At 44.9% G+C, this 16,055-nt stretch overlaps 1 protein-coding gene across 1 annotated transcript in view; it reads right to left on the bottom strand.

Annotated features, from left to right (window-relative positions):
• Positions 1–16,055, bottom strand: part of SORL1 (sortilin related receptor 1) — a gene marked incomplete at its 3' end in the record, with an annotated part of 156,975 nt that overhangs the window by 102,960 nt on the left and 37,960 nt on the right. The window contains exons 5-8 of the mRNA XM_080707083.1: positions 15,607–15,674; positions 9,549–9,729; positions 4,929–5,030; positions 3,725–3,894 (exon numbers count right to left, since the gene is read on the bottom strand). Of these exons, the coding sequence (XP_080563209.1) occupies positions 3,725–3,894; positions 4,929–5,030; positions 9,549–9,729; positions 15,607–15,674 (521 nt within the window). The remainder of the gene's footprint in view (positions 1–3,724; positions 3,895–4,928; positions 5,031–9,548; positions 9,730–15,606; positions 15,675–16,055) is intronic.

A 16,055-nucleotide genomic window follows, 5' to 3' on the forward strand; every position in this document is an offset into this window, starting at 1 on the left:
TAAAGAGCTGTCTGTCTGTGTAAAGTGGCCCTACAATCACACAATCCAGGTCGCTGCTTCCTAGGGAGCCTCTCTCTCTAGCTCCAGGCTTTACTCTGCCTCACCATAAGCTATTCTTCTGAACTCCTGAAAAATAAGAAAGATGAAGAATCTGTTGGCAAGCTCCGATGTGTCCACTCCACAGCCAGAGGGTCTCACAGCCAGGAATTCAGGAGTCAGCAAAAGGCCCCAGAAATAATGGTTCATGATTTTTAGTTATAAAAGAAAGAGAATATGAATAACCCATAAAAATGAATAGGGTAGTAATATATGTTACATGTGGATGAACCTTGAAAACATAGTAAGTGAGAAAAGACACACACAGAAGGTCACATATTATATGATCCCATTTATATAAAATTCCATCCGGTTCAGTGGCAAATGCCTATCATCCCAGTACTTGGGAGGCTGACACAGGAGGATTGCAGGCTTGAGGTCAGCCTCAGCAACTTAGTAAGACTTTATTTGAAAATCAAAAACAAAATAGGGACAAGGATGTAGCTCAATGGTAGACTGTCCCTAAGTTCAATCCCCAGCACCTAAATAAAAAAATAAAGTATCCAGAGAAGGTAGAACTAGAGATAGAAATTGAATCAATGGCTGCGAGGAGTTGGAAGGAGAAAATAATGAGGAGAAATTGTTCCATAGGCTGGGTTTTATTTTTGGAGAAATTAAAATATTTGGGAATTAGATAGAGGTGGTGGTTGTCAACATGGCGAATATACTAAATGCTACTGAATGGTTCACTTTATATTATGTGAACTTTACCTTAGTATGTTAATTCAAAAACCAAAACAAAAGAAGAAGCCGTGCGTGGTGGCACACACCTGTGGTCCCTGGACTTGGGGTGGGAGCTCTTGGATCTGTCAGATGTACTATGGAATATATTCACAACCTGACCATCTGTCATCCCCACTGTGACCACCCTGAGCCCGGCTCACATCAACCCCCTGGCGTGGACCTCCACAGCAGCTCCAGTCAGTCTTCCGGTTTCCACCCTGGCCCCTACAGCAGCCAAACTTCCACACAGTACTGAGGATCAATTCTATAAGACAAGGGTGTTCACTTAAAGGTATTTACAACACTGTCCATTTGCTTCTGCACTTCTCTTTCTTTCTTCCTTCCTTTCTCTCTCTCTCTCTCTCTCTCTCTCTCTCTCTCTCTCTCTCTCTCTCTCTTCTTTTCTTTTTTTTCCATACTGGGGATGGAACCCAGGGACATTGTACCTCCGAGCTACACCCCCACCCCTATTATTTAGTATTTTTATTTTTTGAAACAGGATCTCACAGAGTTGCGAAGGGCCTCCCTAAGTAGCTGAGGCTCTGCCTCCCAAATGCTCAGATTACAAGCGTGCACCACCACGCCCAGCAAATTGCACTTTTCTTTATATAACGCAATTTCTATTTTTTTTGTTTGTGTGTGTGGTACTGGGATGGAACCCAGGGGCTTTTCTATCTTCGGGCTATACTATCAGACCTATTTTATGCTTTATTTGGAAACAGGGTCTCACTAAGTTGCTGAGCCTCACTCAATAGCTGAGGCTGGCTTTGAACTCGTGCGATCCTCCTGTCTCAGCCTCCCAAGCGTGCACCACCACACTCGGCTTCTAATACTTTTTCTTTTATTTTAGTACCGGGAATTGAAACCAAGGGCATGCTACCTCAAAGATATATTCACCAGCCCTTTATAATTTTTTTTTGAAATAAGGTCTCTCAGAGTTGCTAAGGAGCTGAGCGTGGTGGTGCATGCTTATAAAATCTCAGCATTTGGGAAGCTGAGACAGGAGAATCACATTTCACAGCCAGCCTCAGCTACTTAGTGAGGCCCTTTGCAACTCAGTGAGACCCCGTTTCAAAATAAAGAATAAAAAAATATATAGGGCTGGGAGTGTAGCTCAGAGGTAAAATGCCCCTGGGTTCCATCCAAGTTACTGCAAAAATAAAAAAAGGAAAAAGTTGCTAAGGCTGGCCTCAAAATGGCAATTCTTCTATTTTAGCCTCCCAAAATCTGCGATTATGGGCTTCACACCTAGCCAATTCACAATTTTTAAGTAGAGAAAAAATAAATAAATAAATAAATAATAGACTAAGTCTATTATTTAGACTTAATGTTTAAAGAACATTAAGTTCTTTCCATAAATGATCTTAAAAGCCCTACCCCTTTGAGCCTGCTCTTTCAAATCCTAGGTCTTAGGATTCTCTCCTCCTCCTTCACACTGTTTGAAGCACGCTGGCCTCCTCCTGGCTCCTAAGGCGCACACCGCAGCCCACTGCGGGTCCCTGAGCTCGCTATTCCCTCTCCCCCAGCATTTGCTTGGCTGGGTTCCTCCCTAGCGTAACTCAGGTACCTGCTCAAACACATCTTCCTGAAATGGCCTATATAAGGCAACACCCTTCTAATTCCCTGCTCCCTATCCTGCTCTATTTTTCTTCCCAGCACATTACCAAGCAAATTACATGTTTGTTTATATTCTGTCTCTCTCCAGCTAGACTCTAGCTCCACAGAGCAGGAACTTCGCTCTGACTTGTCAGTCTGTCTGTACCTACACCACCACGTGGCATAGAGCAGCAGCGGGCAGCGCCACCGAATGAGCTGGCAGCAGAAAGACAGGCCAGCACAAGGGGAGTCAGGGCGCCGCAGAGCCACCACCTTGACCTGGTGCCGATGGCCCCAGAGCAGGCACCGCCCCGAACACTCAAGTCACACAGATGGCTCTGGGGGTTGAACCTGGGGTTGTTCAACCTCTAAGCTATACTTGCAGCCTTTATTATTTTTTATTTTGAAACACAGTCTCACTCCATTGCTGAGGGTCTTGGTAAGTTGCTGAGGCTGACCTGGAACTTGTGATCCTTCTCTCTCAGCCTCCCAAGTGCGGGGTTAAAGGCGTGCACCACCAGGCCAGACCACAGGTGGCTCATTCCAAGAGGAGAGAGCAAACCTATGAAGTCCTGTTGGTTTGTCATGTGACAAAGAGTGGGTTTGTGGCACAGAAAGGAACTGGAGAACCTATCAGGCCGGGAGTAGCTCATGTACAGGACATGCCTAGCACACAGGCCCTGAACGGCACCCCCGCAGGGAAGCAGGGGAGGGGCGAGGGGAAACCTGCTCATCCCTGCTGAGCTCCTTTCTCCACCCCGCCTATCTGAGTGTCAGAGAACGCCACAGGCTGAGACTGCAAACCGCTCCGTGCATGCAGCTTACAGATAAAGGATCAACGATGCTGGTGTCTTTCCTACAAATTCTACCTTGTCCTGGCCCCTGAGAAGGGGCGTGGTGATGTCCTTTACCCTGAGCCTCAAAGCGGCAGGGTCCCAGGGTCAATCGGAACATGCGAGTTCTGATTGGATGTTATTTTTCCAAGTGCTCTTTCCCACAGGCCCAGGGACCATAAAACCAGGTAAGTGAATGAAAGAAACCAAAAGAATCAGGGAAGAGAGTGGCTATGACCCTCTAGGTCACCTAGAACAGCAGTTCTCAGCCTTGGCTGCGCACAGAAACCATCTGGGGAGATTTTTAAATTTTTCAAACTCTGGCCCACTCAGTTGTAAACTCTGGTGCGTAGCCTCAGGCATCGGGGTCCCTGCAAGCGCCCCACGGGAGCCCACATGTTCAGCTGATCCCAGAGAGTGCAGCTGAAGAGGCTGATGCTGTGCCATCAGGAGTGGGAGGCCCCCGGTGTCCTTACCTCACCAAGGTGTCACTGCCGGCCCCTCCCGGGCTGTAATACAGAACGTTCTCCAAGGACAGGGAGAATTTCAACCCCTCAGCCTCCGAGATATACAAATTAGTGCGGTTGTTGCTGTGACTGACACACACGAACACCTGGTCCTCTGAGGCATCTGCGATGTAATATTCCTTTGGGATCAAAAGTCAAGAAATACACAAGTTAAAAAAAATGACTATGCCCTGTGGGCTTTTTCTAAACACATGAAAGCAACAACTTCCAAAAGTCCCAGTGATGAATGTGGGCTCAGAGCCCAGAGAAGGCGCCCTGCTCTTGGCAAAGAAGCCTTGACAACTTCTCTTCCCTCTGGAGAAGCTGAGGCTGGTCTGCAGCTGGAGCAGGCCCCTTGTTGGCAAATCAGTGGGGCGCAGAGAGAGAAGGAGCCTCCACACTCCATCACTGGCCTAAAAACCTCTTTTGGGGTAATAATGGCTCCCTCTTTTTCCCAAGAGACCTTTCACTAATACAAAGCACACTGCAGATGAATGTGCATTTCATTTCTTTTTATTTCCCCTAAGGTGATTAAAGGAAGACAGAAGCCATAGAAACTAGCAATGAACTGAACTGGTAAAACTTCTCCATCACACACCCTCTGAGCCCAGCCTTCCTCCCGCCTGAGTGCCAGTGGCAGCGCCCCATGCCACCTCTCCCCACAGTCATTGCGGCTGCAGCCTATACTGATCTTTCCTACTGATCCCTGTGTTATAATTCTGCATGTCCAAGCACTCAGCTATATACAGCTCCTCTGCTCCATTCATGTCTCCCCAACATGTTTCTGCCATGTAGGACCCACGTCTATCCTCTTTCATAACTCAGCCATCTGCAAACATTACAGCAGGCACCTAACAAAACAGGCGTTGTGCGCAAACTTCCCACCGCTTCAGGACCAGCACATGAAGCCGCTGACTCCGGCGCCAACCGCTCTGCCAGCCCTACCCCACTTGAAGCAAATTAAGGCTTCCATGCAGCTCCACTTCAAAGAGCTGAAGTAGGAAACGAGACCAATATGCCCAAAGCATAATGGCCCTCTCTAGAGAACTTTCTGGAAAGTGACTTCAGGGAGCCTCTATAAAATACCACCCCAGCAAGATAGCCACGTGACACGCCCCCCCACCCCTGGTGGGGCAGCAGGACTGGTGCCCACGCCCCAGCAGAACTCACTCACATTAATAGGGTGTCTTGTGACAAACTGGGCTGCTTGCATGGGCTTCCGGCCAAAGGAGACCCAGAGCTGGACAGAAGACTGCTGCTGACTGCCCAGGAGATGCTGCCAGGGGAGAGGAGGTACAAATTAACTGTGCCAGATGAGAGCTGCTCAAAACAATTGAAAAGGAAAAAAGCCGGACCCCTTCAATTCCACTGTAAATACAAAATAGAAGCCACAGCGGCAACTCCACGCATTGCTGGTAGGCGTGTAAAATGACGCCAGTCACTTTGGAAAACAGTTGGGCAGTTCCTCGTGGAGTTGAACATAGAATTACACAGGACCCAGCGATTCCAAACACGCCCCCACACAAACCGCACACACATGCCTGCTCACAACAGCAGGATTCATGGCAGCCAGAATTTCCACCACCAAATGTTCGTGGAAACCTTGTCAAAAATAACTTGACAATATAGGGAAGAATTTAGCTCTAGGCTTGTATTTAACTCCAATGGTCTATATATCTGCCTTTAGAACAGTACTACACTGTTTCAATTATGGTAGCTTTATATGGTTTGAAATCAGAAAATATATATCTGCTAGCTTTGTTCTTTTTCAAGATCGTTTTGGGTATCTAGAATTCATATTCCATATTAGGATAGATTTTTTTCTGAAAAATAAATATATAAATATATGATAGTTTCACCTAAAAAAACAGAAAAAAATATGCTCTAGTAAGAAAGAAAGCAAAAAGGAATATTGAAATGCTATCTTTAAATCATCAAATGCTTGGTATCAGACAAATGAAACTGTTATGTGAGATTATCATTTTTAATTTTGGATAAATTGCTATAATACTAGATGTCAACCACTAAGCCAAGCATGGGAAGGAGGGATGGGGAGAGAATGGGGTGGGGATCGGGTGGGGGCTGACTGGGCGATGTGTGCATGTATGTCTACAAAAGTTTGTATCCCACTATGATGTATGAATACAGTGCACCAATAAAATAAAATTAAAAAAAAAAAAAAAAAAGAAAGTAGAAATAACCTAAATGACCGCCAACCAATGGACAGGTAAATAGAATGTGCTATGGCCTTATGAAGAAGAAATACCACCCAATCATTCAAAAGTATTAAAGTATTGACATATGCATGGATAAATGGTGAAAGCATTGTATTGTGAAAGAAGCTAGCCTCCAAAATACTCACATAGGATTCCTTTTATATAAAATGTCCAAGACAGGCAAGTCCAGGGAGACAGAGAGTAGACTAGCGGTGGCCAGTGGCTGGGAGGGGGAGGAGTAATATCACAGGAGACAGACCTTCTTTGGGGGTGATGAAAAGGCTGGAATCAGGCAATGAACATCACTGTCCAACCATATGGATCCAGTAAGAACCACTGGTTTTGTAAACTTAGGGCAGATTTTATGATACATAAAATCTCAATACAGCTGTTATAACAAATAGTAACTTTAAATCTCTTGGTATTATGGTTTGGTTTCTAATTTCTTTGGTTTCTATAGTTGCATATGGGAGCTGTAAATATTAGCACTTATACCTGGCTTTATATTTGCACACATTTACATAACATCATAAGTGAAATCATTTGTCCTTATTTTGGCTTAGGTCAGTTATCCTAAATTTTTTAAAATTTTTATTAATACATTATAATTATACATAATAGTGGAATTCATTGTGGCATATTTGTGCATGTCTATAACATAATCTGCTTAATTTCATTTCACAGTACCTCCTCCAGCCCTCCCCACCTTCCTCTCTGGACCCGATCCTCTACTCTACTGGTTTCTCCTGTCTCTTCATTAGATTCCCCACCCACACACTTTCCCCTACTTCTTTTCTTCTCTCAAGCTTCTACAAATGAGAACACTTATGACCCTTGCCTTTCTGAGCCTGGCTTAGTTTGCTTAACATAATGCTCTCAAGTTTCATCCATTTTCCTGCACGTGACATAGTTTTGTTCTTTATATCTGAGTAAAACTCCACTGCACATGTACACCACACTTCTTTATCCATTCATCTACAACTTGGCGACTGCAACCCATGCTGCTATAAGCATGCCACACCCCAGCTTTGGTTGGCAAACTTCTCAAGACGCCCAACTCCTTAAAGCAACTACCAAGCTTTTCTGTTATCTCAGATTAACATCAGAGATCTTTAATTTGCATAATCAAATCAAGGATAGAAATGGATTTTCAATAGTGAAATCAGTGACTGGCTAATCAGAATCATGAAACTACAAATGATCTCTCCCTTGGGAGATCAGTGGCTTTGGAGATATTTCAGTGGCCTTAATATTCTAAAGATACTACTCAGGCATAGTGGGGCCTGACAATTTAGGGAGACCTAAAGCTTTCTGGTATGATGTATACAATCTGTCAAGACATTGCTATCCTGATGACTGGCAGAAGGGTGACAGATAACAGGGGTCAACAAAGGCCAAGGTCTACATAGTAGACATTTTAGGCGTGTGGGTCACACTGCTTCTCTGAAGCTAATCAGTTCTGGCCAGAGACCACACATAAGCAAATGAGTATGGCTGGCTGCCAATAAAACTTTATTTCCAACAGCAGGAGGTGGGCCATCAACTGCCAGGGCCTGCTATATCCCTGTAAGGATGTGAAGAGACATCATGGAGCCCATAGACCACCTCCTTGCTTGTGGATACACATATGCCAGAATTATCTGAGCCTGGCTTATACCACTGGATGGTCGTGAGGCTATGGGGAGCAGCTAGGCCTTACCCACCTTCAACTTTTGAGAAGTTACTGTGATCTACCAGAAAGACCTAACAGTTGTAGATTAGCAAGTTAACAGCTCACAGAAGTACCAAATTTTTCTTTAACAGCCCCAACATTTTGATGTAAACTATTAAGGAAAAATAATTAAATTTCATGTCCAAAAGCAAGAAATAAAAAACTTGAGATTAAAAAAAAAATCAAAGGGCATTTGACAGAAAGCTCGTGTGCAGCCAGAGCCAGGATGATAAGGCACCGTGAGGTTCTCAAGACTGGGCAGCAGCTCCAGCCCAGAGCCCCAGTGGCTGTCCCCACGTGGAATGGAAAAGTCACGTGCAAAGAACTGTAATTCATGGTGCTAGAAGGAAGGAAGAGAGTTAATCACTGCAAACCAACTGCCTGTGGTTTAAAAAAAAAAATGAAAAATCCCATCATGTGCTGAGCATGTTAGTGCAGCCTGTAATTCCAGCTATTTGGGAAGCGAAGGCAGCACAATTGCAAGTTCAAGGCCAGCTGAGCAATTTAGACAGACCCTGTCCCAAAAAAAATTAAAAACACTGAGTATGTAGCTTAGTGGTAGAGTACACTTGTATTCAATCTCCAGTATTGGATAAAAAAGCCCTCAAACTATTACAACTCTTCTTCTATTATTAGGCTGTTTGCATTTTTCAGTAGACACTGTATCACTCTTTTCCTGCCTTGCCTGCTTGCCTGCCTTTCTCTTCCTTACACACACACACACACACACACACACACACACACACACACACAGCAGCCCAAGAACACAAGCATGCCCAAATTGCCTCGGGCAGGTTGGGATGATGGCAGTGCTACAGACTGGACCCAGGGCCTCATACATGCTAGGCAAGCACCCTTATCACTGAGCAATGTCCCTATGGTACAAGGTACTTAATGGGAATGCCTCTTGCCCTTAGCTACCCACATCTCTTCTCATATCCACCTTCCTCTCTGCTTTCTGCTAGGGAAGCCCTCTTGCTACTTGGAACCTACAAATAGGATGTGCTGCTTCTGCTTGGCCTGCTACCAATTACAGAGATACATGAGAACCCAGAGGAAACAGCCAGTTTCAGTCCCCAGGGTTAACAGTGACAGCAAGCAGGGCAACCTCGCAGTTGGAGGAGACATGAGCCAACGTGGGAATAGACACCATTAAGACAGACCCGCAGCCCGCAGAGAGTGGCCCAATGTGCTCTTGGCAAAACATGATCTTTTTCCTTTACATCAGGGCAATAAAGAGTGAACTTGATACCGTCACAGAGCAAGTTCTACTAAGTAATCAGCTCTGGCTTTAAACGAGCAAGCCCTCCACTTCAGCATCTGGCTCCAAGACATCAAGTCAAGGGGAAACGTTCCCACAGGCTGAGCGCTAAGCTGCTCACTGACAGCTGGGCGCTTCATTACTGCTTCTCTGCAGGCATTAACTCCCACTAGCCAATGACTACGCATCCTATCAGCCATGTAAATGAATAGTGTCAAAAAGTCTCAGAAATATTGGTCTAAATTTAAAGGAAATCAGGCAGTAGAATTAATAGGAAAAGCCACCTCACCCCTCCTTTCTGTATTCTTTTCACTGGGATTTCAAATAAACTTGTCTTCGTCAAGGATGCTAAGTTACCTGGAGACAACCAAACTTCTAAAGCCTACAGCCACATAGGGTCCTTGTCCTAAACGTCTCCACTCCTCTGATCCACCAGCACTTTCCAAGCCCTTTACAGATGGTCATCCAGGGTCCAGAATCCTTCTGCCAAGCTACCCAAAGCATGCCATCCAATCTCTGCTTACACACACTCACCCGTTAGGCCGCAGAATGCCAAACCTCACAAAGAAGTTCTTAAGGAGAGTGTCCCGACTGCATTCAACTTACCACAACCTTTGTGGCAAACATGTACTTGTCCCGAAGCTGAAAGTCTCTCACTTCCTCCAGAATCATTTCCTGGTTTTCCCGGGACTGAAAGAAGTCTGTACTTCGGAAAACTGTGGAGTAGCCGGAGGGTTCATGCCGCTCAATGTAGATGGTGTTTGGCTTGTCGTAGGGATCAATTCCCCTGGAAGAAAAATTCCAAAAGTGTTATCGTTTCCATAATTAATCACTGAAAGGCATGGAAGTTTTGCCATGAGTCAATTAAAATTTAAGGCCACCGTGGTGCACACTTCAAATAAGACCAGCTGTGCCTTGAACATACCCCTTTGGTTGCTTTTTGGCTCAGTGTAGAAGAGAACTTGCCATTTGTAAAGCGTTTTATGTCACGACCACTGCTTCCAAAGCATCCTGGGTTTAGCTCAAGGCAAGCTCTGGCACTGCGCAAAAAGCCTAAGGTGCAGTGTTTCTGAATAAATAAACAATAAACTGCTTGAGGCTGTCAGCAAGTTTCTGGCTTCAAGTTAGGAACTTCAGAGACATGAAGGAAAGTTTTCCCAAGAAGCTACATCCTCAGAAGTACAAGAGAGGAAACTCCAGTAAGAGCCTCTGAGCCTGCAGACCCTGCTCCGTCTCGCCCCTGTGGACGTCACCGGACAATGGCATCTGCAGCCATCCCACCAAGGCACTTCATCTCCCATAGGACACTCACATAGGACATCTCCCATAGGACCCTCACAAACTCTTTGGATGATGTCCTTGATTCCTTCAGAAAGAGAGGGCATATTCCTCCCTCCGTGCTTCTGCAAACCTGACACTGTTGCGCAGATACACACACCCTGATCCCACCACCTGAGCCCTACTTTCCTCCAGTGTCAAGTTCAAGGTCCTGCCTTCCAGGAAGCCTTGCCCCACGCTTGCCTCCCTCTCCCAATACCGGCAACACACCTCTGCAGCAATTTGAAGGCTTTTGCATGGTTGTTAACTCAAACAAAGCGGTAAAGCCACTTAGGTTGGGTGAGTTTGAGAATCAGTCCCATTACTTTATACAACAGTGCTCCTTACACACTCTACAATAGGTGTTTGCCTAAGCTTCCTAGGCAGAGCAGAGATGCTTTAAGAGACCACGTTTTATACTTCTTTCCATTCCTAGCTGAAGTATGTCTGCTGCACTGGCTCTATGGACCACAGTTGCAGATATCAGTCCAAACTACATCTGTGGGATGACAAGGTTGGACTACCTTGGAGAAGAAGCTTTGACTCAGTGGCCCCCAAAAGGGACAATCATCTGACCAGCTTTCCCACCATTCACAGCAACACCAAGAGAGGGCGGACCACTCAGTAAATGGGGGAAATAATGGGCAATTTTCAGGAAAAGAGCTGGCCAGTGAGCACTGAGAGTGATGGCCCAAGACAGAGGCCACACTTATGCAACGGCCTTATGTAGCTCCATGTGCAAGATGGAGCATTCCACCAAGAGGACAGCCGAGAGCACGTTCACCAAACAGAGGGAGAGAGGAAGGAGGGAAGTTCAGGAATAGAATAAGAAGAGTCTTTTTATAATGGGGAAGACTTGACTTTTGCCCTACAATCTGGAGTCTAAGCAAGACAGTGGAGACACCAGGTCCTAAGTGGGAGAAATCCAGTCTTCACCATCAGACGCTCTGCGTGTGGGTGGGTGGTGGAATGTTCTCTTCTTTTCCACAATTAGAAGTACTGATTAAAGTACTTCCTCCAGCTTAGGGGATATGCAAATTTAAATGAGGCTGCGGGGTATTTTTTGAAAGGCAGAGCGGAAGGAACCTTTCTTGAGATATTTTGAGATGAGCGCATCTCTATTATTCTTTGCTAACCAAAAGAGGAAGACAGCAAGTGGAGATGAAAGAGCGGTGACTCCTGCCCCATCTCTTCTGTAACCCATATTTGGACCTCCCATCCTGGGCTCTGCTCCACCTACAAGTTCTTCTTGCCGTCACCCAGCACCACCCAGTCTTCCAATTCGAGGCTCAGTCACAGTTGTTTCCTGTTCTCTTTACTTTCAATTGAGAAATGTCAAATCCTTGCTCTATCTGCAAGTCTTGGTTCCTCACCTGCCATGTGCCATACCTACAATCCCTCAGGGATGCTGCAGACATCGTGCAGTCCCTCCCTCACAGGTCATCTGTGGTCCCACCTTGCCAATCTCTAGGTCTGGACAATAAAAATTGGCTTTTTCTCACTCCTACCGCTCCCTGGCTGCCAAGAATGGTTGAACAAATTATATTATTATTTTCTGTGAGATCAGATTATATTCTCACTTATAAAGGATAATAAGAGAAGAAACCCCTCGCTCAATAACCTGAAATCTCAATACCAGACATAGAACTATCTGGAATAAGATCAACTAGTCCCTTCTAAGGTACCTGCATGTCCACAGAAGGTGAAATATACAAATTCTTTATCATGCATTTCCTTTATTTAGTAGTCCTGCTGGTTTCTCCTCTTAATATGTAGTCTTTCACACCAATAAAAAAAAAATCAAGCCATTCCTTTAAATTAAAATTAAAATCAAGCCAAAAGGAAGTTCTAATGGTATTCCTGGGGTAGAGGTGGCTCTTGCATGATTCTGTGATTTCACTAAAACCCCCAGCCCATGGGAGATAACAAAAGACTCAGAAACAGTTGCTTTCGATGAAGGAAAGCCTCGTGAGTCAGAATATGCTTAGGTGTAAGTTTCCTCCTTGTGCCACATCTGATATCTTTACCACCCTCAAGTACTAAGAATGTAATACAGACTCAGACGTCGGGTTTACACCCAGAGCTAAAAGCAGCACAGACAGTACCTGCACCCTGTTGGGTCATTACATTTAATGAGAACTTAAAGTATATTTAAACATTAAAAGATAAGTGGCAAATTGACAAATACATGGGTGTATGCACAAACCTGTCTCATATCAGAACCAAAGAACCAATCTCAAATATATAAAGAGCTCCTGGATACCAACAATGATAAGATTGACAATCAGAAAAAAAGAAAAAAAAAGGGCAAAGGCATGAACAGACATGTCACACAAAGATTAAAATGATCCTTCAGCAGAGAAAAAGATGTTCTCATTCATCATGACAATGTAATGTAAATGTAAACTCAAGCTCCACGGAGACACCTCCTTCTTATTCAACAGACTAGCTGCGGAAAAAAAACAATTCTACATGGCTCATACAGACTTGACACTTTCCATAAAAAATCTGGCAATGTATATCCAGGTTACGATTTTACTGGGGATATATCAGTGCACAATACAAAGTCCCTGTACCCTGGGGAGTTTCATTCTATTGAAGGGAGACAATTAATTTGCATAATAATTAGATTTAGAATGCAATAAAGTGCTCTACAAAAAAAGAATAGCATACAGTAGGTTGGACATAGGTAACGGTTGTAATTTTAAACAGGATCCTTAAAACTGCAAATCAAACTCTTAAGAGCTCTAACCCCACACACATTAGAATAGCTACGGTCAAAAAGAGTAGAGAACTAACAGTGCTGAGAAGGGCATGGGGGAAAGGGAACCCTGTGTTCTACATACCTTTGTGGGAACCCAAAGACATTATACAGGTGAAATGAGCCAGACAAAGAAAATCACTGCGTGATCTCACTTATAGGTAGAATCACAGAAACATAAGGAGGATCCTAAAGAAATTAAAAACAGAACTCATATGCACCACCAATCTGTCTTCTAGGCTTAAGCCCCAAAGGAAATGAAGATAGCTACATCCTCATGGTAAAGATAGCTACACCCTCATGCCTACTGCAGTACCATTCACAAGAGAAGAAAACTGAAACAACCTGCATGTCCAGTAACAGAACCATGGACAAAGAAACTGATTGATAAAATAAAATACTATCCAGTCTTTAAAATGGAGGAGACACTTGTGACATAGACAGACACAGAAGACACGCTAAGCTCGGCATGGTGGTTCACTCCTATAATCCCAATACTTGGGAGGCTGAGACAGAAGGATCACAGGTTCAAGGCCAACTTCAACAACTTAGCGAGGCCCTCAGCAACTTGGTGAGACTATGTTTCAAAATAAAAATAGGGCTGGGGTGTAGTTTAGAGGTAGAACATGCCTGAGTTTAATCCCTAGTACCACAAATAAAAATTAAAAAAAAAAAGAGAAGACATTATACAAGTGAAATGAGCCAGGCAGAAAGAAAAGCACTACATGATCTCACTTATAGGTAGAATTCAGAAAAACCAAATATAGAGATAGAAAATAAACAATGGAAGACATGGGAAACCCAGGTTGAAGGACACAATGCAACAGGCTGAACAAATACAGAAATCTAGTGTACAACATGAGGAATACACTGGATAATAATGTACTGTGTTTGGGGTTTTTGCTAAATGAACTGACTGTAACTGCTTTTATCATACATATGCAAAGGGTAACAGTGGAAAATGATGGATGTGTTCATTTATTCCACTATAGGAGCCATTTTCCTAACTCTATCTTTCTCATAATATAGTGTGAACTTTAAATACAACAGTAAAACCTATTTCAAGTAAACACATACACATAAAGACCCTTGGGGGAGGCCTCATCGTGGAAATTGCTTGTGGAAGGGCGTGATGAGGTAAGGGAATGCCCCAGTCAGAGCCTGCTGGGCAGAGAAGACAGACAGCACAAGAGCTTGCTCTGTGTTACAACGCGCCTGCTTGTCATCGCAGAGAAGCGACAGGGTGTTAGAAGGCTCGATGAGAAGCGAGCCATCGTCTGACCTGTTTTAAGAGGATCCATCTGTCTGTGAACTGAGACCAAATTGTAGAAGGATGAGCGCAAAAGCAGAAAGACCAGTTGGGAAGCCGTGGGGGGCAGTGGTGGCTCAGGGTACAGCACAGGGCTGAATGTGGCACTCCCAGGATGTCCTGACAGACTGAGAGTGAGGCGTCCAACTCACAACGACGACTCCAAAGCTCCAAGCCTGATCAACTGAAGACTGAACAAACGGGGACAGCGATGAGGGGCTGGTGTGGGTGCTGAAAGGCAGTCTGGGAGGTATCAAATCTGCGGTGCCTGTAGTCAGCCAAGAGAACGGTGCTGATGAGCAGTCAGCTAAGCCTACCCATCCCATGATCCTGCAGCAGGAAATCTGTCGCACACTACATACCTGTCTGATCAAGGTCACAAGGGCAGATGTAGCCAGGAACTGTGCGTTTCTTCAAGAACAGCCTATTTCTTCAAGTGCATTTCTTCAAGAACAGTCTATTTTACCCTCTTCCTCAACGACCTACCATGGCTCCCTACTGCTCTCAAAATGTAATCCAAATTCCTCTCTCAAGCACCGCAGATCTGGATACCGATTTCCCTCTCCAATCTTTACCCAGAACACTGTCCAAATATTACGACTCAGTCTTCTCACCCTGTATCACCATAGTCCATGCCTACGACCTCCTCCCTGTGCCCATCATAAATCAAGGGCCGCCTTGCCTGCTCCACAGGGCCGGCCCTGAGTTGCCCTTCTGGAAGGAGAGTCCCTGTCTTGCTTCTCATGCTTCTGGTATGTCTCTGCTTCTTTCATAATGCATGTTATGTACGGAAACTGTCTTCTCTTACCTCCTCAACAAAATTCTCCTTAATAACTCTGTCCATAAATTATTCAAATTCCTATACCCTAAAGCACCTTGCAGGTTTTATATTTAGAAGACATTCAAAAGATATATATGTTATGTATGAATGCACAAATGGCTGGATTTTATACAGAGGAAAACCCCCACCCCTGAGACGATGCTCTAAAACTGAAGGTCTGTAAGAACTCTATTACATGCTAGAGCCTCAGGCATCCCCTGGTTCCCTCATGGAAAGGAAAATGCAGAAGCCCTGTCCCTCCTCCCATGGGAAACTGTCCTTGCATCCCCCAGAAAAGTCTGTTGTTACACCTGCAGCTCTAAGTCTCGGGTCTGCGAAGTTTATGTCTTGAACCAACTGCCTCACATTTCGGGTGAGTCCCAAGGACCACCCACTGAAGGCTGAGGCTCAAGGAAGGCTAGATGCCATTCAAGCCATCCTGGATGTCACAACTCACCAAGAAAAGGACTTCACATGCTCCTGAATCATGATCCAGGTCTGGCCAAAATCATCGGACTTCCATAGCTGCGAAGAACAAAGGAAGAAGTGGTCATGGTGTGGAAGTGTGTACAACACCCACTGAAAAACCCCACCGTCTGTGATGGGCACCCAGCTCACCAGGGCCGGCTCAGCCCCAAGGTGGATGGGCAGAGAGAGGACAGACCCGCACCCCGCGTTCATCTCCACAGTCCCCAAGGCTCCCGAGAGCACCCGAAAGAAAAAAACATGGGCCCTGCCCTCCACTTCTGGGTTACTGGAAATCTTATTTTACTCAAGACCAGTTCCCAGGTAAGGGTACCTCTTTTTTTTTTCTTTTTTTTTTTTTTTTTTTTGCGGTACTGGGGATGGAACCCAGGGGCATTCTACTCCCGAGCTATACCCCCACCTCTATTTTTTATTCTTTAT

This window comes from Muscardinus avellanarius (assembly GCF_963383645.1).
Source record: "Muscardinus avellanarius genome assembly, chromosome: 1".
NCBI classification, from domain to species: domain Eukaryota; kingdom Metazoa; phylum Chordata; class Mammalia; order Rodentia; family Gliridae; genus Muscardinus; species Muscardinus avellanarius.